The 26,674-nt window shown below is 42.9% G+C and overlaps 1 protein-coding gene and 1 long non-coding RNA gene across 3 annotated transcripts; one reads left to right on the forward strand and one right to left on the reverse strand.

Annotated features, from left to right (window-relative positions):
- LGALS12 (galectin 12) lies at positions 1-20,108 on the forward strand. 2 transcript variants are annotated; one of them, XM_088480036.1, is made up of 9 exons: positions 1-85; positions 1,523-1,611; positions 5,139-5,352; positions 5,809-5,928; positions 6,126-6,164; positions 7,151-7,177; positions 14,098-14,189; positions 17,705-17,867; positions 18,571-20,108. In XM_088480036.1, exons 1-9 carry the CDS (start codon positions 38-40, stop codon positions 18,715-18,717), a joined length of 939 nt encoding a protein of 312 aa, XP_088336162.1. In that variant the 5' UTR covers positions 1-37; the 3' UTR covers positions 18,718-20,108. The 2 variants fall into 2 exon arrangements, with proteins under 2 accessions (XP_088336162.1, XP_088336161.1); XM_088480035.1 differs by lacking the exon at positions 1-85 and adding an exon at positions 197-391.
- On the reverse strand, positions 19,992-26,364 carry LOC148515344 (uncharacterized). The gene is made up of 2 exons (XR_015879411.1): positions 26,081-26,364; positions 19,992-21,331 (listed from the first exon to the last, which is right to left on the reverse strand). It is a non-coding gene; the product is annotated as an uncharacterized LOC148515344 (long non-coding RNA).
- Positions 26,365-26,674: the final 310 nt, after the last annotated feature.

The raw sequence follows: 26,674 nt of genomic DNA on the forward strand, positions 1-26,674 counted from the left end.
ACTTGTGATTACCAGCTGCTGCTCAGCACACACAGACATGGCTGATCCCCTTTCCCTGCTGCTACAGCCGCCTGTCTTCTACCCGGTGTGTACAGGCAACATTAGGGAGGGCTATACATTTCCTGCAGTGCAGCAGCAACCACTGCCTGCCCATGTCATGCCTGACACCTGGTGCATCCACATACCTGGGGCAGTGCCAGAAGCTACAGATGGAGGGAGCAATGTACACAGATTATCTTGTCAGAAAGTAACTCGTATGGGAACTTGTGTCAGGATCAGGATGACAGTCCAATAGACTAGCATATGGGAACTTGTGTCAGGATGACAATGCAAAAGCTTTATGCTAATACAGGAGCATGCAGCAGGACACACTAGGACAGAGAGGTTAGAGGTAACAAAGTTTCATTTCTACTATGGTGATTGCCCACCTAGTAATAGTATAACCTATACTGACTATGGAGAGCTGGATTATATGAACAGGTTGTATTGATACACAAAGGAGAAGATAGATGGGAGCGATTGGCCCATTTTATTTTCATGTACAGATGTGACCTCATACACCTAGCCTTAACATGCGGTGCGAGATGCCTGGCACAAGTGAGCCACCAGGTTCTGTGGCCTCTGCTTGCATCGCGCTTCTTTTTGCCCGAAAATGCATTGTAGTCGCAAATGGATGTGACAAACAGATTCACAAAACTGCACTGATTAATGTTATATGTGCTACGTACAAGTATATCTTTGTGCGACTGAATCTGTATATAATGCACGGACCTTGGCGAGGAAAAAGTCGGAGCTGTAACGAAGCACTTTGTATATAGATTCAGTACAAGCTCCTGAAGCTGCTTGCCATGTCCGTTTGTGACTTATATGCATTTTCCAGCTTGGCGCAGGCAGAGGCGCACGGTACCCGGCGCACCAAGAAGGGCTGTTTGTGTGACTGCAGCAATAGTGTATGATGACACCTCTGTATAAGGAGATCCTCTCTTGTGTAACATAGAAAACACAAAAATTATTTCTTATTCCTGCAAGTGCAACATCATTATTCATCATCTGGCTGAGAAGATATACGTAACTTATTCTGCCACCTGGCCCCTGCCAGGATCTATTTGCAAACATACTGTACCATCCACAGGGAATAAAAAGAAATACTAAGGCCACTATATAAAGCGCCACCCTAAGCACAGGGGCTTTTATACAGTCACAGGACCCCTTCATGATTTCTTATACTCTTATTCAATAATTTACTATGGAGAATTATTGTGGACATGCTGTATACTGTATATTTTATTCCTGTTGGCAGCACAGTTACAGCTCTTACTGTGGGGTCTATTTATTAAGCAGTGTTATTTATTAAGCCATAATATATCTTTTATGCCATGGAAGATGTTCCTGTATAACGTGTCCAGCAGCTTTGTTTTTCTTCACATTGTCATGGACTTTGTATCCATAACATGTTTGTACTTTAACATGTGAAACCTTTCCATCCTGTGTCATGTTGTCTCTATATGAATTCCCTCTACAGGTTGTTCCCTATGTGTGCACAATATTTGGAGGGCTGCGCCATGGGCGGATGATCCTGATACAAGGCAATGTTGGCATCAGTGCAACAAGGTGTGTGATGCTGGGCACTTGTGCTGTTGATCTTTGTTTATTTGTGGCTTCTACAGTATTTTTTTGTTGGTGTGTTTTTTAGCTTATGCCAGCAGTTCCCTATGCAAGTATGAATGAGGATGGAGATTAATCAACAAAACTATATCCCCATATTGCTGACCACTAATATTACAGCTGCTATATAGTGGAGAATTACTATTACTGTACATTGTACTTGTTATTTCATTTGCTGCACTTCTGGCTTAGACAGCACTGACGATCCTTTCCAGTGGTTCAAAGTTCTCTATTTATGGTCCTTAGTGCTTACAGGCTCAAAATAACTACAGGTAAAAAAAACTATTGTTTATAAAAAAAATTTTTTAGTATTTGTTTTATAAAGGCAAGGGATACGCTAGGCACGTAGTTTAATTAACATAAGAGCGTTCAGTACAGTCTTTAATCTCCTTTCCATGCATATTCCTGTACAGGACAGTAGTGTAAACATGTATCCATAAATTTATAATAAGATAACTCTATATTTATGTATACATTTAATTCCAATGCATACGAACATAAAATAAAGTAAAATAATCATTTAGTAAGGAGTTTTATCACCAAAACGAGTGATAAATTTCACTGTGTATGATAAATGGTGCTCCAGCCTAACTGTCATTTTTCTAACAGTTGACAGTTGAGAGCTGATTGGCTGGAGCACCATTTATCATACACAGTGAAATGTATCACTCGTTTTGGTGATAAAACTTGGTACTAAATGGAGGCCTGTGTATCTAGACCAGTGGTTCTCAAACCTGGTCCTCAGGACCCCGCACAGGTCATGTTTTCCAGGTCACCCAGCAAGTGCACAGGTGTACTTATTACTCACTGACACATTTTAAAAGATCCAAAGGTGGAGGTAATTATTTTACTTGATTACGTGGGGAGACCTGGAAAACATGCAGTGTTTGGGGTCCTGAGGACCAAGTTTGAGAACCTGTGATCTAGGCAAAGAACGTGTTTCCAGGGAGCTCCCCAAATTTTAAAGCGAGGGAACGATCAGTATTGATGAGTACACCAGCCCTGTTTCTAGGATAGACACTAATACCACCGCTGCTACAAATTTGCACACAGTGGCTGTGCGAAAACATGTAAATGTCGCAGGCATCAGGATTTGTATTGAGGCCCACCAGCGTCTTCGCAAATCCAATTGTGCGCAAAGATGTGAAATCGGTCGCAGATCAGTGAACAATTGGCCTTCTGAGTAACCCTACGGTCACGCAGGCTGGCTGTGAGAGCCATTTTTACTATGTATGGGGTCGCAAGCTGACACATGCCCAGAAATGGGTGTGACATGCCTGTGTTTGAGTTGCCGCTCCTCCGTTGCCACCCGCAAACATTAGGTTGCCTGTCAATCATTTTGCAAATAAATTGTGACTGTGAGAAACTATGTTAATTAAGCTGGACGCATGCGCAGTGTGACTCAGACGCACACAGATTACCGATAACGCATTGGAGCGATTATCATCTGCATTGTGTCCGTCCTGACTCAGATCCACAGTGTCATTAACATCCTGAATGTAAGATGCATTTCTTAAACAAGAGCATGAAAGCAAATGTAATAATAGAACATATAAGTTTTATCTCCTCTTATTCTAAAACTACTTTGTCTGTCTGTTATTACCCAGTCTGGTTTTCTAACTGTCGTGTTCACAATTGTTAAGCAAAATCAAATGTGCTGGTGCTATATAAGTAAATGATGATAATAATAATTTTAAATTTGCATTTCCATATGCATTTGGCTTGATCAATATAACAACTTCCTGTGTACAAATTATATACAGATCAAACACATTTAAATGCATATTAAATAAATACATACATAGTGTGCATAGTATTAATGTGGCTAGATGTACTGTAGGTATTCAATAAAAATAGTCTTGTGGTAGGTGTCAGCAGGGCCGGCGCTTCCATTAGGCAAGTGTAGGCCGCTACCTAGTGGTGCCGACCGATAGAGGGCGCTCCGCCCCGGTTGCAATGCGGCCCGCTGGCCCAGCCATTGCACCCTCCATTTGCCGGGTGAATGCTGAGTTTGTGTTACCAGCGGGTGCCTGGCTCCTTCGCTCCCTTTTTCTTTCCAAACCCCCCCCTTCCCCGGCGCCAGCAACAGCCGGAGGACGGAGCTCACTCCTGAGCTCAGGGTCCCGCATGACGTCACTCCCATAGTTCCGATGAGCGGGCGCCTGGGACAGACGGCAGCAGGCACTGGAGCGGGGTTTAAGGTAAGTATTGGTTTTTTTTTGTGTGTATATGTGTGCGCGGAGGGGGGCCTTACTACTGCTGGCATTACAGGGGCCTTACAGCAGAAGTTTTGCCTAGGGTGCCTAGAAGTCTAGCACCGGCCCTGGGTGTCAGTAAGTTAGGATAATAAGCACCGCACAATGTCAGCTTGGAGAATGTGATCCTCTCTATACAATCCACATTTGAGCAGACTGGTGAATTTGATTAAGGGGTCTAAACATTATCCCTTCATTTACCAAAAGTAGGTGAAAATTATCATTTTCACCTACTGTTGTAGAAATTAGGTATTGGGACTATTCATTATAAAAGTAACTCGCGAAATATCACGGATATCTCCTGCTTACCTTTTAGTCCCGATCTGGCCTGGTGTCCCTATACAATATTATGGGGACCGAAATGAATCAAACTCTGAAAATACTTTGGAGCTTGTTAGCGGGAACCTACAGTACGGCATTTGTTCCCAGGCCCCTGCTGCTTCCTATAGGATGGAAGTCCGGGTTGCAAAAAGCAATCCTTTTGGATCCCTTCGCCCCTGTTCGGCTCCTTCCGCTGGCCATTAGGAGTTATGTGCATGAACCCCAGTTCAGACTTGGCAGCATACTTGCCTACCCTCCCGAAAATTGGGTGCCGCCCACCCCTCCTATCCCTCCCCCCCCCCCCCCCGCAATGATCCCTGCAGCTAGAGGGGCAGGTGACGCGATTCGCGAAATTTTTGCCCCGCCCCTGCTTCACAATGCCTATTTTATCGGCATTGCATAGCGGGGGCGGGGCCAAACTGACGCTATCGTGTGACCCCACCCCCACCATGCCTACCAGTGATGTCACCCGCACGGCAACTCCCTCTTGTCCCGGCCACGCTACCCCCTGTCCTGCCGATCTGGCTGCTCCCTCCCGGAAGGAGCAGCCAGAAAGTCGGCAGGTATGCTTGGCAGTGCTAAGTTTCACTGCTACAAAGGTAGAGGTGATGGGGATCATGGGGACAGCTGATATTTGGAGCAATGTTGAATTGCTCCGGTGTTTTAGTATCCACTGCTGCTACTCACATCGAGGTGGGTACGACATTAGCACTGCCAAACAGCAGTGCTTAATGAATAGGCGCCTAAGCATCTACAAATTGTGAACATATTGAATTGCCTAAACAGTGATGTTCTCTTGTATTCCCCGTGAACTAGCTATAATTGAGCAGCGCTGTGACTAGACTAAGGTGGGAGCTGTGCCGTGTTGTGACCTATTTGTATGCATCTGATCCACAGGTTCCAGGTTGATCTGCAGTGTGGTTGCAGCACTCGTCCCCGGTCTGATGTAGCCTTTCATTTCAATCCACGCTTCTCTTCTTCGGATGCACATTTAATCTGCAACACCCTACGTAAGGACCAGTGGCAGGATGAGCTCAAGTTTTCAGGGGCTCAACTTCGAAAGGGGGAATACTTTGTGCTTCTATTTCACTTTCTGGCTGACAAGGTTAAGGTAGGAGGCATATGGATAGTGATGTGTTGTAAAGTGACTGCCTTATGCTGGGTACACACTTGCCGATATATCGTTCGGACAGCAAAGGAATGATCTATCGTCCTGCCCATTGACCGATCGGTACACCGGATATATGTGAATGACTGCGTTCACAGATCTACATCAGTGCGACTGCCTTGCAGCAAGGCAGATGCAATATATCTTTTAGATATATTGTGCGCATCCTCCCTTTGTGTGCAGGCGACCGACCGACCGATATTCTGGCCGCAGAAATCAGCGACAATGATGTCACCACTGGTTACTGGGGCCAAACATATTGGTCGGTAAGTGTGTATGCTGTGGAACATACTTACCAACTTGGTCAGACTATCTCTTAGCCAAGTGTGTAACCGGCATTACGGTATACGGTACAATTATCTGCTAAGTAATGGCCTTGTTCTTAATGCCACATTCTAGGTCAGCATTGGTGGCCAGCACTTCCTAGATTTCCCTTATCGTTTCCCGCTGCGTGATGTGGATACTCTGGGGATTTATGGAGACGTCACTTTGAAGGAGATCTCATTTCTCAGCAGTAATGCAAGTGTGACGTGGAGGGGTCTATAAGGCCCTAGCCATCAGTACACATCTTATCTTTCAGTCCTCCTTTAAACCTTTTGTTTCCTACCCTTATACAATTATTGTAATTTTTTTTAGTGTACTATTTATTTTCAATGTTTTTGTTTGCTTTTCTGATTATATAATAACTGTAATTATCTCTCTGTGTTTAATAACAGCCATTTCATGATGAAATGACAGATTACCCACTGTGTCAGGTAATGAGCAAAATAATGCTTACATAACATACACATATCTACTTTCAGTTGCAGTATTGGGTTTATACACAAGGTGGCAGTAATACATCATAAAAAGGCTGAATAATCCCCGTGTGTGAGAGAACCATAGACCTTTAAATGAAAAAAGTAAGAAACCAAAAATAACTTTTTGTGTAATACAATATTGCAACTCGTGCAGGAACAGCTTGCATAGGGTATGTAGTATGGTAATGACTATTCCACATAATAAAGATAGCTGATCCCTATCCCTAAATAAAAGCTTTAAGGGTGTTTTCCACCTCCTGGGTTTTCTTTATCGCCTTATATGTGCCTTCCTGCAACTTTTACTAAATGCAAATGCATTTCTAAGTTAGTGATTGTTATACTTTTCTTTATTGCGCTGGATTAAAGCTGTCTGGCAACACAAATAAGCAACCCTATCCAGTAACGGCATAGCTGAATAGCACAGGAAGAAGCCCTGAAAAATATACATATAAAAGCAGTTTTCATAAAATGATCTAGTTACAGCCATCTGATGGCGGGCAACCTCTTCCAATAGGTATAGCATATATTGCGTCTAGGAAGGCCAGGGGAGGTGATTATTTGGAAATAATCTAATATACAGTATGGCAGAATTCTGAACGATGCCCAAGATATAACATTACGTTGAGCCAGACCCCCATGTAAGGATAATTCAATTGTGAGTTTGGGGGGTGCTAAATATTAATTTAGGGTAATTACCATTGGAAACTCAATGTGATTATCCTACAGAAATAATGACTTGGATCACTCAGCATAAGATGTAATCTGTTATTGTCTATTGGCATCTACATATACACTAGCTGGTGCTTACAAACTATATGAGGTGTATAGTATACCTGTACATCTGTTACAGGAAAGAAAGGGACACGTGTCCTACACATGGCTCTGAGATAGCACAGTCTTGTTACCTGGTAATCATTAATGTTTCCTGTGTTTTCCTTTAGCCGCTGAAACATGGAAATGCAGATCTGGTAAGACTATATTTCAAGCATGAGGGAAGATGTAAAAGGCTGTGTAAACATTCAGTTCTGTGCATATCTAATAGGTAGTATTTTACTGGTAAAGCATCCTGTAGGTCAGAGGTTCCCAGACTCCGCCATTACAGTCCAGGTTTTAAGGATATCCATGCTTGGGTCCAGATGGTTAAATCAATTTGACTGAGGTTCTAATTAAGTCACCTGTGCTCAAGAATGGATATCCTTAAAAGGTGGATTGTAATGCTGGAGTTTGTGAACCTCTGCTATAGGTGTGCCTGCAGAGCTCCGCCTGGATCCAACTCTTGGCACCTACATGGAAACTCTTAAACAAATACATGTTATTATCCAACATGATCCTTAACCTGATGTGAGGCAAGTCCAGGGTTTTTGCAAGAAATGTCATATGTGATACAATAATAAAGTATAGTCTAAGTTTATACAGTACATACTGAACACATTGTTTAACTGGGAATCGAACCCTGAAGTGCCAACAGTCCTGTGATAAATGCCTAGCTGCTATACTTCGCCTTGCCCGGCGAAGTATAGCAACTCAACGTGGCATTGATTTCGCAAGTGGACGTAAGACCTCTGGAGAGATGTTGACCCATGCCATCTGAATAGCTTCCCACAGCTCCCTGATATTTGTAGGTGCATAATCTTGGGTGCAAATGGACCTTTCCACCACATCCCAATCAAGCATGTTAAGTGAATATGGAGGCCACACCATTCGTTGGAACTCTCCAGAATGCTCCTCAAACCAATTCTGGACAACTTTCCTGCTGAAATATTCCACTGTTGTAGTGGTACATGAAGTCTATGAAGGGCTACAAATGGTCATCAGGCAATGCAAATAAGCAGTTACCGGTCAATGACTTGTTCAGGTCGATAAGCGGACACAATCCATGCCACATGAACACACCCCACACCATTATGGAACCACCACCAGCCTGCATGGTGCCTTGTTCACAACTGGGGTCAATGGCCTCATGGGGTCTGCAATATCAATAACACTACCATCAGCCCGAAACAACTATAACTGTGACTCATCAGATCACGCCACATGTTGGCAGTGCTCCAGGGTCCAATTTGCAACGTTAGAAGCCAAGGTGAGGTGATGTGTCCCATGTCTTAGTGTTAACTGTGGCACTCTGGCGGATCTTCTGCTCTCATATCCCATGGAAGCTAAATAACGCTGCACTGACCTGCTGGACATGTCTGGTACCTCCTGCATAGAATGTGGATGTGATTTGAGTCATTGTCTCTTTTCTGTTATTATAAACAATTCTGACCAGATGCTGTTGGTCACAATTATTAAACACCTTTGATCGGCCCTGCACTGTCGAGGCCCATGTCTGATTATCACCTTCTCTATGGGAGTGTTAATGTCTGGCCATTTTATACAGCAAAAGTACTTCCGAAATACTTCGACTGACCCCAGAAATCTTCATCCCAAGATGATAATTAAAATGTCCCATCTAAAATATGAAAACCATTATTGCATTTATGCATGTGTCTTGCATGTGTTCTCAATGGACTGGTCGTCTAATACTCCATAAGAAGTAAAAACAAACTCCCATTGTAGGACCAGGGGTATCCTATGGGTATGTCCAAAAAAACAATAGTAACTGTGCATAAATAGATGCATTGCCATTTTATCTTTCTTTAATTATGTGTACTCATTGCTGGAGGTATCTGCATGATCTAATTCCATTGTCTATCCACTGTGTTATACTGACCATCAATAGGTTACTGCCTTTCCCAGCACAGCATACGTATTACAGTATAGCATATAGCCGTACCCTAGAAGTATATATCTGGATGATATTTATGGAGAAATCTTTCAAAGAGTATAATATGTAGGAACTGTAAATCTATCCCCAAATTCTTCCAGATTGTTAGTATAGCCTTCACGAGGGTGAGTCAAAAATTATCCGCACTCAAGTTATATTAAAACTTGTGTTGGCCGCACTGTTTTATCAACGCTTTCTGTACTAGGTCGTTGTCTCCCCAGTCACTACTGTGCAGGTTTGAACGTGTTTAAGTCCAGTTTATTTGTGACTGCAGTACAAGAAAAAATGGCTGCTCACCGTGATGTGCACGAAAGAGCAGCGTGCAGTGATTAGTTTTTTGTGGTCTGAGGGTGTGTCTGGTGCTGAGTTTTATCAAAGACTTTGTACACAGTATGGAGAAAGTGTTTTGTCATGAAGAAGTGTGTATGAATTCGGTATGAGTGGGTTCGGATTTATGAAATCCGAACTCCCCCCGATCCGAGCCGGGAACAGTCCTGCTCAGGCTTTCCCACCTGACTCTGATCTGAATCGAGGCAAAACTTCATCATCCCGCTGTCTGATCTCGTGGGTTTTGAATTCTTTAAAAGGTCGGCGCCATTTTTCAGTACGGCTGTGGACAGTGAAGAGGGAGGGTGGGAGTTAGGGCTGGCTGGGCTGTTGTGCTGCTGTTGTCCATAGGGGCTGTGTCCACTCCAAGGTCCATAGGGGCTGGCTGGGCTGTGTTGTGCTGCTGTTGTCCATAGGGGCTGGCTGGGCTGTGTTGTGCTGCTGTTGTCCATAGGGGCTGGCTGGACTGAGTTGTGCAGTGTCCGATAAAGGCTGTAGTCCTAAAGGGGTCCTGTAGTGTTGTCCAGGGAGTGATATATCCATCAGGGGTACTCCGCACAAGTGCAAAAAAACCCTTTTTTTTTTCCTGTGTTGGTGAATTGTGTGCGCAGTAGCCGCAAGTGCATCAACAAAGCAGCGGCAAGCGTGCGCCTGTCATAAATCAAGGGCCGGCTGGCTCGTCTGTTAAAGAATGGTGTAGCCCCCAAAGTGCGCTCCAAAAAAAATGTTAAAAAATATTTTTCTGTGTTTGTGTGCGCCTTAGCCACACGTGCATCAATATCACATAAATGGAGGACAAAAATTTGTCCAATAAAAATAAAATAGGGAAAGATCAAGAACCACTTCCTCCTAGTGCTGAAGCGGCTGCCACTAGTCATGACATAGACGATGAAATGCCATCAACGTTGTCTGCCAAGGTCGATGCCCAATGTCATAGTAGAGGGCATATAAAATCCCAAATGACAAAGTTCAGGAAAATTACCTTAAAAAATAAATTTAAATCATCTGTCGTAAATGACATATTGGCAAGTTTACGTTTCTCCTCAGAGTGGCAAGGAACGTCTAAGATCCTCCCTTATGTTCATGACCAGTGGTTCAGCTTCACATGACCATGGAAGCCCTCCTCTTGCTACAAAAATCAAATGAGTTAAGCTAGCAAAAGCACAGCAAAGAACTGTGCTTTTTAATTCTAAGAAGATATCACAAATCCCTATGCAGAGTCCAAGTGTGGCGACGGTTGCGATGCCTGCCCTTCCCAACACTGGACGGGAAGAGGTGGCTCCTTCCACCATTTGCACGACCTATGCAAGTGCTGGAAGGAGCACCTACAGTCCACTTGCTGATATTCAAATTGAAGATGTCACTGTTGAAGTACAACAGGATGAGGAGGAAGTTGACTAGGAGAATTCTGATGGTGAGGTGGTTTGTTTAGATCAGGCACCGGGGCAGACAGTTGTTGTCCGTGGGATGAAAAAGCCTTGGCAGAAGACCAAACATTCCACCTTTCTGGTCTGGCAATATTTCTATTAAAATCTGGACAACAACTGTCTTGCCATATGTACCATATGTAAAGGTGGAATAAGTATGGGTAGGGACGTTAATCACCTAGGAACATCCTCCCTTATACGTCACCTGCAGCGCGTTCATAAAAAGTTACTGTCAAGTTCAGAAACTGTGGCTAAGACCGTAAGCAGTCCAGGGACACCTAAATCCCTTTTTCTTGTTGTATTCAGGTGCCTGCAAACCACACCGTCAACTCCCTCCTCAGTCAGGATCGTAAGTAGTCCTGCAGGCCCTGTCACTGGCATGACTGACTCTCCTATCCTGAATTCCTCGGGAGAATCCTGTATTGCTACGCCAACTGCTGTTGCTGATGGGAGTCGTTCATCATCCCAGAGAGGAAGTAGGAACACCACTACTTCTTTTACTAAGCAATTGACCCTCCAACAGTCCTTAGCGAGGAGTTGACAGCTATGTTGGTGTTAGACGTGCGTCCGGTATCCGCCATTAGTGCAGTGGGATTTAGACAGTTGATGGAGGTAGTGTGTCCCCGGTACTAAATCCCATCTAGAGTCCACTTCACTAGGCAGGCGATGCCGAGAATGTACAAAGCCGTCAGAGAGTGTCCTCAGTGTCCTAAAATATGCGGTTGTACCCAATGTCCACTTAACCACGGACATGTGGACAAGTGGAACAGGGCAGACTAAGGACTATATGACTGTGACAGCCCACTGGGTATATGTATGGCCTTACGCAGCAACAGCAGCGTCACCAGTAGCAGCATCTCAGAAACACCAGCTCGTTCCAAGGCAGGCTACGCTGTGTATAACCGGTTTCAGAAAGAGGCACACCGCCGACAACCTCTTGGAGAAACTGAGGGAAATCACCGCCCAATGGCTTACCCCACTTAGACTCTCCTGGGGATTTGTGATATCTGACAATGCCACCAATATTGTGCGGGCATTATATCTGGGCAAATTCTAGCACGTCCCATGTTTTGCTTACACAATAAATTTGGTGGCGCAGAATTTTCTGAAAAATGACCGGGGTGTGCAGGAGATGCTTTGGGTGGTCCGAAAAATTTCTGGCCACTTTCGCCATTCAGCGACTGCGTGCTGAAGTCTGGAGCGCCAGCAAACACTCTTCAACCTTCCCCGTCATCACCTGAAGCAAGAGGTTGTGACGCAGTGGAACTCGACCCTCTATATGCTTCAGAGGATGGAGGAGCAGCAAAAGGCCATTCAAGCCTATACATCCACCTATGACATAGGCAAAGGAGGGGGTATGCACCTGACTCAAGCGCAGTGGAGAATAAGTTCCGTGTTGTGCAAGGTTCTCCAGCCCTTCGAACTTGCCACACGTGAAGTCAGTTCAGACACTGCCAGCTTGAGTCAGGTCATTCCCCTCATCAGGCTTTTGCAGAAGCAGCTGGAGAAAGTGAAGGAGGAGCTAAGATGGAGCAATTCCGCTCAGCATTTGGGACTTGCTTTGCCAGGATTCGAGGGTGGTCAATCTGTTGAAATCTGACCACTACATTTTGTCCACCGTGCTCGATCCCAGGTTGCCAGGAAACGGCTTAGGTATCCTAAGCAACCCGCTGGCACTGATGCAGGGCAGACAGGACCTAGTTTGGACATCTGGTCTGGACTGAAGGACCTGGCAACAATTTCTGACATGTCTACTGTCACTGCATATGATACTGTCACCATTGACAGAATGGTGGAGAATTATATCAGAGACCGCATCCAAGTAGGCATGTCAGACAGTCTGTAACTGTACTGGCAGGATAAAGAGGCAATGTGGAGGCCTCTGTACAAACTGGCTCTATTTTCCCTAAGTTGCCCCCCCCCCTCCAGTGTGTACTCCGAAAGAGTGTTTAGTGCAGCCGGGAACCTTGTCAGCGAAAGGCGTAGGAGGTTGCTTCCACAAAATGTGGAGAAGATGATGTTCATCAAAATGAATTATCAATTCTTCCAGGGAGACCAGCCTCCAGAAAGTACAGAGGGACTTGTGGTGGATTCCAGCGGGGACTAATTAATACTCGATGAGGATGTACACAACACTGAAGAGGGTGAGGAATCGGTGGATGAGGACGACATCTTGCCTCCGTAGAGCCAGTTTGTGCAGGGACAGATTAATTGCCAGCTTGTTTTGTGGGGGCCCAAACGAACCAATAATTTCAGCCACAGTAGTGTGGCAGACCCTGGCACTGAAATGATTGGTCTGTTAAAGTGTGCATGTCCTATTTATACAACATAAGGGTGGGTGGGAGGGCCCAAGGACAATTCCATCTCGCACCCCTTTTTTTTCTTTGCATTATGTACTGTTTGGGGCCTAGTTTTTCAAACTGGCATCCTGTCTGCCACTGCAGTGTCACTCCTAGATGGGCCACGTGTTTGTGCCGCCCACTCGTGTCCAGCTACCTCTGTGCAAGCTTTTGGCCTAAGAACAATATTGTGAGGTGTTCAGAATCAACTGGAAATGAGTGGAAATTATTGTTGTTATTGAGGTTAATAATAGCATAGGAACAGAAAAACCCACAAATTCTGTGATTTTAGCTGTTTTTATAGTTTTTAAAAAAAAAAAAAAAAAATACAGACCCAGAACACCAAAGGGTGGTTTTGGCAAAACCAATCCAGATCCAAAACACGCAGAAAGATCCAGATCCAAGACCAAAACATGAAAAGTGACCGGTGCACACCCCTAGTATGAATGGATAGAGAAGTTCAAAGAAGGTCGCACAAGTGTCAGCCATGAAGAAGGAGCCAGACGCCCGTCCACAACTGATGAGAACATTGAGCGTGCACGTGAACTGATTCTGTTGGATAGGCGAGGGACAGTGGATTATGTTGCAAATAATTTGCAAATCAACCGTGGCTCTGCCTATGCAATAAACCACAGCAAAAGACAGCGGTGCATTCGTGGCTCGCAGTCCAGCTAAAAACATTTAAGGCTTGTTGACAGATGGACAAAGTGTATTGAAAGGAAGGGAAATTATGTTGAAAAATAATGTATTTGTCTTTTCTGAAAGTTGATCAAAATATATTCTACAGTCGGATAATTTTTGACTCTCCCCCGTACATACTATGATGATATTTGTATTTCTATAGCTAGACAAAGCAGACATGCCAATAAGATGTTAATGTATTTATACTTGGATGATGTTCTAAATATCTAAATGCTCCTTGGCAGAAAAAAGGTTCCCCACCCCTGCTGTATAATGTAATGCATCATATTAACATAGGGTACATGACTTACAATCTCATTGCTAATGTGACCATTTCTCTCTCCACACAGCAAAGAACTCCCGTTTGTAAGCCTTTGCCCTTGGGTCTGTCTGAAGGTCACAAGATCACTGTCCGCGGATTGGTGACAATGAATCCAGATGAGTCAGTCCATTTATTCTTATTACATTGTCTTCATGGCTTGACATTGCTCTGTCTAAAGCAGGCATGTTAAACATGTGGCGCTCGGTCCTAAATACATATATTATGCGGCCCAGCCTGGAGCCCTTGATTCACCTCTGCTGCTCTGCTCAGCCAGGCACAGAAACAGACATCTCAGGTGCACAACTCCAAATTATTAATAATATATATAAATGCAATAAAATTTTGCAATCGATAGAGGCTTTTAGCATAATCATTTTCCGCAGTGCTTTACAGAGAATATTTGGCCATTCACATCAGTCCCTGCCCCAGTGGAGCTTACACTCTATATTCCCTATCACACACACTAGGGGTAATTTTGTTAGGAGCCAATTAACCTACCAGTATATTTTTGGAGTGTGGGAGGAAACCCACACAAGCACAGGGAGAATATACAAACTCCACACAGTTAGGGCCGTAGTGGGTATCGAACCAACGACCTCAGTGCTGTGAGGCAGTAACGCTAACCATTACACCGTCTGTGCTGCCATATTAGACCTTGAATATTCGGCCCGGTTGAGTTTGACATGCCTGCTCTAAAGTGTGTGTGTGTGTGTGTTTTTTACAACATTCTGTAGATTTTGTCAATTTAGGACTTCTTCATTGTATTTGTAAGCACATACTGTAATGTATATACAGTAGATGTAGAAACCCAGTGATTTGTGTTTTAGAAATTGATTTCCAAACACAAAATAGTAATGATGATAAAACAGACTTGTATAATGTCCTTCTGTATTTAACAAATAATTTCAAATGGTTCAACATTTATTTGGATTGCCAGTTGTCTTGTGGATAATACTCTATGCCTGTTGCAGTACGGCAAGAATAACACATTATGGTTACATACAGATTCTACTGCAATATAACACTAATATGGAAGAACAAGAGCCATTGTGTCATAAACATGGCATTACATTATTTGCCTTGCAGAATGCCTTTGACATTGTATTTACTTTTGCTATGGGCCCTAGTGCTAGGTTAACTGAACGGACATGCGCAGAAATTGTCGCTTAAGCTTGGTAAACACTGGGCGATATATCAGCCGTGGCCCGGCAAGTGTGTATCCCCTAATATGTCTCTGAACAATGACGTTCACAGACATATCGCATCTGCTCTGCAGCACAATGGATGGCATATATATATATATATATCGGTGTAGATCCTGCACTCGCATCAAAAGAAGTTCACCAATGGGGTGCCTCCAAGATCAGTTATATTAGAAAAACTGATCCATAAATAATATCAACACAAAGCCCAGTCGCCTGGATAAGAGCACTCTCCAAAAGTTTGGAGAGTGCTCTTATCCAGGCGACTGGGCTTTGTATGTGTGTGTGTATATATATATATATATATATATATATATATATATATATATATATATATATATATATATATATATATATATATATATATATATATATGCACATGCACGCACCTGGCTGTGTGTACATGTGGTCAGCCTACTGCCTGTACACTTGTTACAGGGACCGCCGGTGACTGACTGCACAACTGGGCGGGCAAATCCAGATGCCCGCCCAGTTATGTCAGAGAGCACATCGAGCGACCGATCAGTAGGTCTGTATAGGTTACCTGATTGGTATTGGGTTGTTTTTTTTTTTTTGTTTTTTTTTATTCTCATCAAAGGGGAGATGTATCAACCTTTTATGAGATAAAGTGGAGAAGTTTGCTCATAGCAGCAACCAATTGGCTTTTAGCTATCCTTTCTATAGCACAGTCTATACATCTCCCCCCAAGTGTCTCATCTGATTGTTTGATGCCCACCTCTCTCTTTGTGGAACGTTGAAAAGTATGAATAGTCTTCTTGCAATACTGTACTAGTTTCCTGCACCACTGAATGACCAGCTATGATGTTATGGGGTCTATTTACTAACCAGTGTTAAGAGACAAAGTGAAATGAGATAAGCTACCAGCCAATCCGCTCCTAACTGCCATGTCACAGGCTGTGTTTGAAAAATAATAGTTGGGAGCTGATTGGCTGGCACCCATAGGCGTAACTACAGCCCCCACAGACCCCGAGGTGGTTTGGGGGCGTGGTGGCTTGGAGGCTGCAGATTCCATTCAAACCTGCCGTCCGATGGAAATCTGCTGAAAATGTCCCTCAAAAATGTCCGCCACCTAGGCGGAGACAGACGCTAGAGGTCCTACTGGACCTCTAGTGTCAGGCCAGCTCCGCCGCCGCATCAGACCACGCACGCTCTGTGCGCCTGGCTGCCTGTGAGGAGGAGAAGCCGAAGAGGAGCAGCATGCTCACAGAGGAGCAGGCGGATGTCGCGGCCGAATCACCTGACTGAGTTACACGGGGGTGGGTGGGGGCTCAGCTACAGGGGAGTCATCATATGGGCTCAGCTACAGGAGGCAGGGCATATGGGCTCAGCTACAGGGGGCAGGGCATATGGGCTCAGCTACAGGGGGCAGGGCATATGGGCTCAGCTACAGGGGGCAGGGCATATGGGCTCAGCTACAGGGGGCAGGGCATATGGGCTCAGCTACAGGGGGCAGGGCATATGGGCACAGCTACAGGGGCAGGGCATATGGGCTCAGCTACAGGGGGCAGGGCATAAGGGGGAGCCTGCATAATGGGCACTGCTACAGGGGGAATTGCATAAGGGTCACTACTACAGGAGGACTACTACAGGGGGCACTGTATAACTGGCACGGTGTGGCATAATTTGTTTTATAAGGGTATTACTGTGTGTAATAATGTGTTATAAGGAGCATTACTTATTGTGTCATAAGGGACATTACTGTGTCATGGAACTACACACCTTAAACGTCATCTTTGGGTGTGTTTGTTTTATGGGCGGGGGGGACGGCATCTGAAACTTTTTTGGCAGGGGGGAGCAATATTTATAGTTACGCCACTGCTGGCACCTTATCTCCTTTCACTTTGTCTCCTAACACTGCTTAGTAAATAGACCCCTAATGTGATTCATTGGCCATATAATAGTGGACAAAATAAAGTTTGCTTGTCACAATGCATTATTGGCAATGGGCCGGCCTGTTCATGCATGTGTGATGTAAAATTGTTTGCCCTGAAACAGTCAATTCAAACTAGACTGGACTATCATCGAGCATGCTGGAAAATACACTCAGAAGATGACCACTATTGGCCTATACATGCTGTCACCTTCCAACCACACTATCAGGCAACAGTGAAACCAGAATTAAACGTCTGTGCCTACTCCAATTAGGAAAGTGGTCTTATAGGATTATCCTGTGGGTAACCAGTCTAAGGAGACAGTTGTCATTGTGTACAATTATCTGTATAGGACTTTATAGGCAGGTTTCAGCACATTATCCATATTACCTGTATATATTGAATGATCTGGAATGTTGTAATGTGATTTTTGTAATAAAATACTTGCAAGCTGTATTTGACATTTCATTAATATACAACCTTCCTACTGTATTTGTCATATTTCAGAGCTGTACGTAATAATATGGCTTTGTTTCTGTAGGATTACTCTCCTTTTGAAATCTAAAGACTTTATCCCTTTTAAACTGACTGCAAATTTCAGAGACCAATCATTGTGTTATAACTATTTAATGGGAGCGACGTGGGGAGAGACACAGAAAATCCAGACGCCTTTCTTCGTGTTTTATGCAGAGAGATTTTTTGAGGTAAATTCCATAATCTACTCCCATATTTAAGCACTTTTAATGTGATTTTCATGTGTCGTCATGTGTGAGGCATGACTCTCAGAGATCAATACTGTCATTTAGGAAGATCTGCTTAACTGAAGGCCAGGTTGAGTATTAAATGCTGTGTATCCCTATTAAAGTAGTCGGCTAAACCATTTTTTTAAATCGCTCAGCAATTATTGGTGGAGTCCTGCACTTGGCTATGGTGTGTGTGGCCGGCTTGGGTCAACACTTACTATATAGATAGCATCTCCCACTTACTGTACGTGATGATATTCCACTTCCCACTCCTCCACTTATGTGATACTAGTCTCCCTCTTTACCTGGGTTCAATAGTGCACTTTACTCCATTTGTCTATATATACTATTAAACAAGTGAGGTGCATGTGTTCCAATTCTGAGTGTATGACAGAACTTGTAATTTAAAATAGGAGGTGACATACAGTATGGTGCTCCTAGCCTTGCCATAGAGCTTTGTGACCAACAATATACAGGCTGTTCCTACAACAGCGCCGAGGAGTGTTTTGTAGCATCACTCAGACATGAGGACAGCCTTGTGTTACACAGATCAGTGCTACAGATGATCTACTTTGTAAAATTATATTCATCGTTTTTATTATAATTTTCCATTTAATACCAAAAACTCAGTATTCTTCCATTGTTCCTCTTTCTTTTAATTCAGATACTAATCCTTCCTGAAACCGGGGTATTCAAGCTTGCCATTAATGGGTCCCCACTGGGTGATCTCTCTCCTCCTGCACTAGACCTGGAAACCATTGATGAGCTGCAAATTAATGGCAGTGCCATGCTGTATACTGTTCAGTGCTGAGAGCTTACTGCCACCTACCGGATGTGTCATGAAGGCATTGAAGTGCTGCTTGGTTCCCGCAAACATGTATGACACTCATGTTCATGTAAACCCTGAAACTACAACCTTAAAAGCTGTGACTCTAATTCCCACTCTTCAAGGGGAGATAATGTTGTGCAATATTTGCATCTAAGCCCTTATCTACATCACTGCTCGGGGTCATTTTGTACACCTTTATTCTCCAGGCATGTATTTGGCTGTCAGTGTTTTCTGTTTGTGTCATTGGACATGGCGCGACCGCAGCCTCTACGAGGATTCTAAATTTAACTGATGGTTAAATAAGGACATATTCTTGATCTGGGCTGTTTCTTATCGGGCCTTTCCGAGCTACACTGCTCTTTCCCTGTGAGCTTTCTTATCTTATGAACAACTGACATATTTTTCTACCTACTTATTGTATAGAAGAAAATACCTAAACATTGTTATGCCATATACATGACCTTTTGTGCCCATAAACCTCACTTCTATTTTTACTATGTAGTGGGTGACTACTTGCACTCTTTGTGATCAAATTATTCGGTAAACATGACCTGGTACAGACCTGTAACAAATGCTGCATCTAGCAATAATTTTATATTTCATCTGTGGTACTAACTAATGCAATTCTTCATTGGCTACAAAGAACTTTCTGACTAATCCTCTCATTTTCATAGACATTCAGTTATTCAATGAAAGCAGCAAGTTTTTTTGTTTTTTTTGTTATATCCCTGCTTTCATTTTTGAGTAAAGCTAATTTTTTTTCTAGGTCACTTACAATAATAAATCCAGTATTTGGTTGATAATGTGGGAACCATTAATAGCCTACATTTTGTCACTAAGAGGCATATGTATCAAAGCTGGATGTGAGATATATCACCAACCAATCAGCTTCTAACTTACATTTTGCAGGCTGTGTTTAATAAATGATAGTTTGGAGCTGATTGGTGATATATATCTCACAAATTTCTCGCACATCATGCTTTGATACATATGATCCTAGGTTTCTTCACTTGCACACAGTCGTGGCATGGAAGTAGTTAAGTGTTATTTTTGGCTTGCCACCCTGTCCCCAATTCCCAGCTAATCATATCTAATCGGATCAGCACTCCTTACAGCAGGGTGGACAGTGTGTTGTTTAACCCGTGCACAATCCAGGTTGTATGTATGAATGTCAAAACCACTGTACAGTGACTATATAGTACGAGAAGCAAAATTATGCTGTTTCAAGACACTATTTGTGTTTACATTCAATTAGTAATTTTTCAATACCATTATTTTACATATGTTTATAGGGTTTGTACATTGAATATTAATATGTATCTTGTTGTTTGGTAAGAGATGCAATAAAGTAAGTGTCATGGTTGGATTATAAATGTGTTTAATCTTTAAACTGCTGACAGAACAGTATGTCTTAATAACTAAATCCCAAGCTTTTTTTACTTTACTGTACCTATCTTCACACATCACATACCATGAGATTGATGCTTCCTATATGCTTCACAATAATACATCAACTACTAGTGCAGGTTTTTAGAAGTGGAGATGTTGCCCGTAGCAGCCAATCAGATTCTAGCAATTATCTTCTATAAGGTGCTAGATAAATGTAAAGTAGAATCTGATTGGTTGCTATGGGCAACATCTCCACTTCTAAGAACCCGCACTTTAGTAAATATACCCCCTAGACTCTAACCATGCCAGCTGTACAGGCGGAAGACCTGTGTTCAGATGCTGCACAAATTTTAATAAACCAGACCATAATCAGACATGCTGCTTATTTAATTAAAACCCTGGCCCCAGTTAATCTCCTTAACCCATAATGTAAGGATTAGGGATGACCTATAGGAAAGTAATAATAAGTTACGGTACTGTGTGTGTATATATGGGAAGAGAGAATTAGGTCTCATTTACTTTGGAGGTTGCTTCAAATCTGTGTGGCAATGTGATCGCTGTGTAAGATGGACCCACACACGCTGGCACATACATTAGATGGAACTCCAGAGAATGCTGACTTGCACTGTGGTAATGGGTAGACAGTATGTAACTCTTGTTTCAGCTTTCTTTTTCCATTTGTAACATCATTTTACGTGACTTAATGACACGTGAGAGACCCTAAGCAGCATAAAATGCTCTGCAGAACAGGGAGTGTTAAGTGTGCATTATGTGACTGGTATGTAGCTGTAGTACATAGAGGGCGAGCATATGGGTGTGACCTTGGGTAGAACCTTTATACAAGCTGTTACATGTCTATGTTCATCTGTGTCTAACCAGTAGGTAGGACTCAGTGGAAAGACTGTGTGATCCTTGTCAGTTTCAGGTCTTTCTTACAGCTGCTTGCTCAGCTTGCGGACCTGCCTCTCTCGGGCTTCAAATGCCACTTTGGTGTCCATCAACTCATTGACGGAGCGTTTCACATCGAGCAGCTCTCTTTCCGCCTGGGAGAAGCGTTCCACCAGGTCCCGATTCTCATTTCTCAGGTCCTGGCAGAGCTGTCGCACTTCATCACTCTGCTGCTGGCACCGTGCTCGCAGTGCCTCTGCCTCACTCAGAAGGGATTCCACTGTGCGGATGACCCCTTCCAATTGCTCCCGAGACATTTCTGCAATGAGAGACAATAGAGTCTACAAAAGAGTATCGCCAGGGGAGCAATCTAGAATGTCAGACTATATTTACTAGAGTTTATTAGAATATTTAGCTACTGATAAAGGTGACATGTGCATTTTCAAATATTTTCAGGAATTTATAAAAAAATAAAGGCATTTGGGGAAGCATTTTGTTTTCTGCACATTCCAGACTTTGTCTTTAGGTTAATTGAAGGACCCACCATTACCCAGATCCTGCCCTCTGCTGTAAGTGGAGGTGATATTTATAGTACTGCCCTGATGCGTAAGGCTGTGAATTATGGTATTTTGCAGTGGGGTGGGGCCTTGATGACACATGTAACCATGCAACCTACAATGGCATCCTGGACTCTCCCCTTCAGGCTCTCCCCAAGGGGTAAACAAAATGTAGGAAAGTATGATTACAATGTGCTGGCTCAGGCTTCATAGGCTATGGGGTAGATGTACTAAGCCTTGGAGAGAGAGAAAGTATCAACCTATCAGCTTCTAGCTGTCATTTCTTCAAATACAGCCTGTAAAGTGTCAGGAGCTGATTAGTTGGTACTTTATATCCATAAACTTTATCTCTCTCCAAGGCTAAAGCTGGATACACTCTAGGATGATTTGCCGTACTATAGTGTAGATTTACATGTGCCCGCCCAGTTGAGCTGTCTGTCAGTGGCAGCCTCTGCAGTAAGTGTATTGGTGGTCGGCTGGCCGCCTGTACACACAGCACTATGTGCCAATATATCTGCAGATATATTGGGCATCGGCGGTGCTGCACAACCAACCCATTATGTCTGTGAACTACGTGATTCACACACATCGCTGGTACACACCCACCGACGTGCCCGACAATATATCGGCCGTTCAATTGAGTGGCCGATATGTCAGCCAGTGTGTATCCAGCATTAGTACATAGACACAATCTCTCTCAACTTTATGTTTCTCAAAGGCATAGTATATCAACCCATTTGGTAATACAGCTACCTAACATTTGCAGAAAACTGATAAGCTCTGGAGAGAAAAAATACAAATATAACAGCAGCTGCTTCTGCCAATATAACAGAGACTTTTGTGTACATTCTGATCCACACAAATAAGAAAACAGCTGTCTTCATTAATGCTGTGCAGTATTTCCTCTAAGCAGAGTGATCTGGAACTGACACTGATAGTATTAATACTGGCTGATGACAAGCCCAGCAGGCTGCAGCCCTTTATTTCATGGTTTGATAATGTGCATACACACTGTACGATATGTACCTCCAACGACTTGAAAGCTATCATTCATAGATCGTTCAAAGATCTTTCAGTGAGTCACCCTGCCACATCTCTGAACAGGGAAAATTGCCGATATCGTCCAAGTTGGCCTGCATGCATGGACGATGAAAGATATTGTTATCGTCCATGCGGGAACGTGCATCGTTGGTCTATCGTTCACTGCCTAAAAATGAACGGTATATCGTTCAACGATATCGTTAACGTTCTGGAAAATCGTCTCGTGTGTATGCAGCATTAGAACGCTCTTTAATTTCTTGATAGCACAACTTAAAGAGAACACTGACAATTTGTTTAAGCATAAAGATAAATTATATAAAATGCTTATACTTGTGTTCCATTAAAAAGAGACCATTTACTTTATTTTAGTAAGATGTGTAAAGAAATTATTCCACAGGTTACTAATGGTTTTGCTGTAGGAGTGGGCAGTTGAGACCCAACATTACTAATGTGAAGAAGAACAATTTCAGTGTAGTAAGCAAAGGAGACGGAGGGGGCAGAATAGTGACGCAACAAACTGAACATGTGTTTAATTCAGAGTGACCAGTTTTGGGGAGTATCTGTACATGCTTAGAAAACAACTCCCACGTATGTGCCTATGCAGACACGCATTTTGCATGTATGAATAATGACTAGAGAGGTAGAATGGGGGTGGAAACGTGTGGTCTCACAGAGCCAGAGATTAGGAAGGATATGTATATGGCCTAAGCAATAATGCAGGTATACCCTGCTACTGTAGGTGGTGTAATTTGTGCTATCTGCCGTTTGATGAAGGCTTGTTGTAAAACGGGCGCATATGCCACCAATGCAGAGGTGTACGCATCTCAGTATGTATATGGCACTGCATTTGTACAGATATATGCTATGTTTGTAATGTATGCACTTTTTTCCCCGTAATTTATGCCCATTTTTACTATCAACCATCAAAAAGTCTGTATGGTGATTTACAATTGCTGGTATTTTGTAAATACAAAAATAATAATTCTACATGGCTGATCCTGGATGACGTGCCTAGTTTTAAGCCAATTATTGTGTCTGCGTGCGCCAAAGCCTTTCTGCTGGGCATGATGATGGGAACCCTGAGATTGAAGAAAGGATTATAAATGCTGAACACACTGGGCTGGGTAAGATCAAAAACATTGTAGTCTTGTCAAATAACAAAGGCAAATTGTGATAGGTTGAGAAAGAAAGTTGTTGAAGTATAAAAGTAGAATTAGGGGCCTATGTATCAAAGCTTGATGAGAGGTAGAATTGTGAGATATACAGTCAGGTCCATAAATATTGGGACATTGACAGAATTTTCAGATTTTGACCTCTATACACCACCACAATGGTTTTGAAAAGAAAAAAACAATATGTGCGTTAACTGCAGACTTTCAGATTTAATTTGAGGGTAATTACATCCAAATCGGGTGAACGGTGTAGGAATTACAACAGTTTCAATATGTGCCTCCCACTTTTTAAGGGGCCAAAAGTAATGGGACTATCAACTCAAAAGCTATTTCATGGACAGGTGTGGGCTATTCCCTCGTTATTTCATTATCAACTAAGCAGGTAAAAGGTCTGGAGTTGATTCTAGGTGTGACATTTGCATTTGGAATCAGTTGCTGTCAACTCTCAATATGAGATTCAAAGAGCTGTCACTATCATTTAAGCAAGCCATCATTAGGCTGAAAAATCAAAACAAACCCATCAGAGAGATAGCAAAAACATTAGGTGTGGCCAAATCAACTGTTTGGAACATTCTTAAAAAGCGAGAACGCATCGGAGAGCTCAGCAACACCAAAAGACCCTGAAGACCACGGAACACAACTGTGGTGGATGACAAAAGAATTATTTCCCTGGTGAAGAAAAACCCCTTCACAACAGTTGGCCAAATCAAGAACACTCTCTAGGAGGTAGATGTATATGTGTCAAAGTCAACAATCAAGAGAAGACTTCACAAGAGTGAATATAGAGGGTTCACCACAAGATGTAAACCATTGGTGAGCCACAAAAACAGGAAGACCAGATTAGAGTTTGCCAAACAACATCTAAAAAAGCCATTACAGTTCTGGAACAACATCCTATGGACAGATGAGACAAAGATCAACTTGTACCAGAGTGATGGGAAGAGAAGAGAAGAGAAGGAAAGGAACTGCTCATGATCCAAAACATACCACCTCATCAGTGAAGCATGGTGGTGGTAGTGTCATGGCGTGGGCATGTATGGCTGCCAATGGAACTGGTTCCCTTGTATTTATTGATGATATGACTACTGACAAAAGCAGCAGAATGAATTCTGAAGTGTTTCGGGCAATATTATATGCTCCTATTCAGTCAAATGCTTCAGAACTCATTGGATGGCGCTTTACAGTGCAGATGGACAATGACCCGAAGCATACTGCAAAAGCAATAAGAGTTTTTTAAGGCTAAAAAGTGGAATTTTATGCAATGGCCAAGTCATTCCCCTGACCTGAATCCGATTGAGCATGCATTTCACTTGATGAAGACAAAACTGAAGGGAAAATGCCCAAGAACAAGCAGGAACTGAAGACATTTGCAGTAGAGGCCTGGCAGAGCATCACCAGGGATGAAACCCAGCGTCTGGTGATGTCTATGCGTTCCAGGCTTCAGGCTGTAATTGCCTGCAAAGGATTTGCAACAAAGTATTAAAAAGTGAAAGTTAGATTTAGGATTGTTTAGTTTGTCCCATTACTTTTGGCCCCTTAAAAAGTGGGAGGCACATATAGAAACCGTTGTAATTCCTACACCGTTCACCTGATTTAGATGTAATTACCCTCAAATTAAATCTGAAAGTCTGCAGTTAAAGCACATCTTATTTGTTTCATTTCAAAATCATTGTGGTGGTGAAGAGAGGCCAAAATATGAAAATTCTGTCAATGTCCCAATATTTATGGACCTGACTGTATATCACCAACCAATCAACTTCTAACTTACATTTTAAAGGTTGTGTTTGAAAAATGACAGGAGCTGATTGGTTGATACTTTTTCTCTCATCAAGCTTTGCTATATAGGCCCCTTAGCATGAAATGTACTCTGAAAATAATGAAAAACTAGTGTAAGGCAGTGATGCAGCTGAGCCTTTCTGTACACTATGCATGATGGTGCAAATCTCACAACTCTTCCAATGCAGACACTGAACCCGCTTTCTACCCAATCATAGATTTTACAATGACTGGACATATTCATTCCCAGTAACTTTCTGGAAAATGTGCCACCATATTTGTAATTTGACATAGAAATACACAGTTGCATCAATGTTTTTTTGGCAGAGCAATGGGGGACACTAGGGGTCTTCTGAAGGATAGGAAAGCATTTGTGCACAGGATAGAGTATACTGGCAGGAGGATAGCAGTGCTGTAGAGGAGCTTATAAGCAGTACTGTGCATGCAGCAGCTCAGGTCCACATGGGGTTTATGAGGAGAAGGAGGAACGGTATATGGAGTAAGAGGTTGAATAAATCTCACCGTAGAAGCGGCTGCTCTGCTTCAGGTAGATGTTGAGTTGAGTTAAAGGGTCCAGTGTTATGTAGGTGATGGTCAGTGTTTGTGTCTTTGCTGTGTCCTTGTTGTTTCTCCCTTTTGTCTTTTCAGCCTTTGCTGCGGCCACTCTTCTTACATCACTCTGTCACCTATGACCCCTAGAGTATATCACTACTTGCCTTTGTCATTACTACACTATTACTGTTCTCTGTATTCTCCTCTTTTCTCTCTTCCTTTGTCTTTCTGTCCTTTGTTGCACTCTCATTCTCTTTCCCTATTGTGATAATCTTTCTGTTAATCCTTCTCTTTTCATCCCCCAATCCTTGCAGATCCCCAGCTGTTCCTTACGTGGTGATGATCGTCACACTGATCCCGCTCACGCCATCTTCTGTTTGTTAATTGACTCTATATCCCCTTATGTATTCAGAGGTTTATATTTCAGCACATTTACTGTCCTACACAACTACGTCATCTGGCTAATATAATTACCAACACTAGCAAAGTTCAGGTTCTATCTCTTACACACACTGATATTCATGATACATATATGTAATTTTAGCAGAGTGTGTGTGTGTGTGT

Source organism: Taudactylus pleione, unplaced genomic scaffold (assembly GCF_031769625.1).
Source record: "Taudactylus pleione unplaced genomic scaffold, aTauple2 ptg000250l, whole genome shotgun sequence".
Classification (NCBI taxonomy): Eukaryota; Metazoa; Chordata; class Amphibia; order Anura; family Myobatrachidae; genus Taudactylus; species Taudactylus pleione.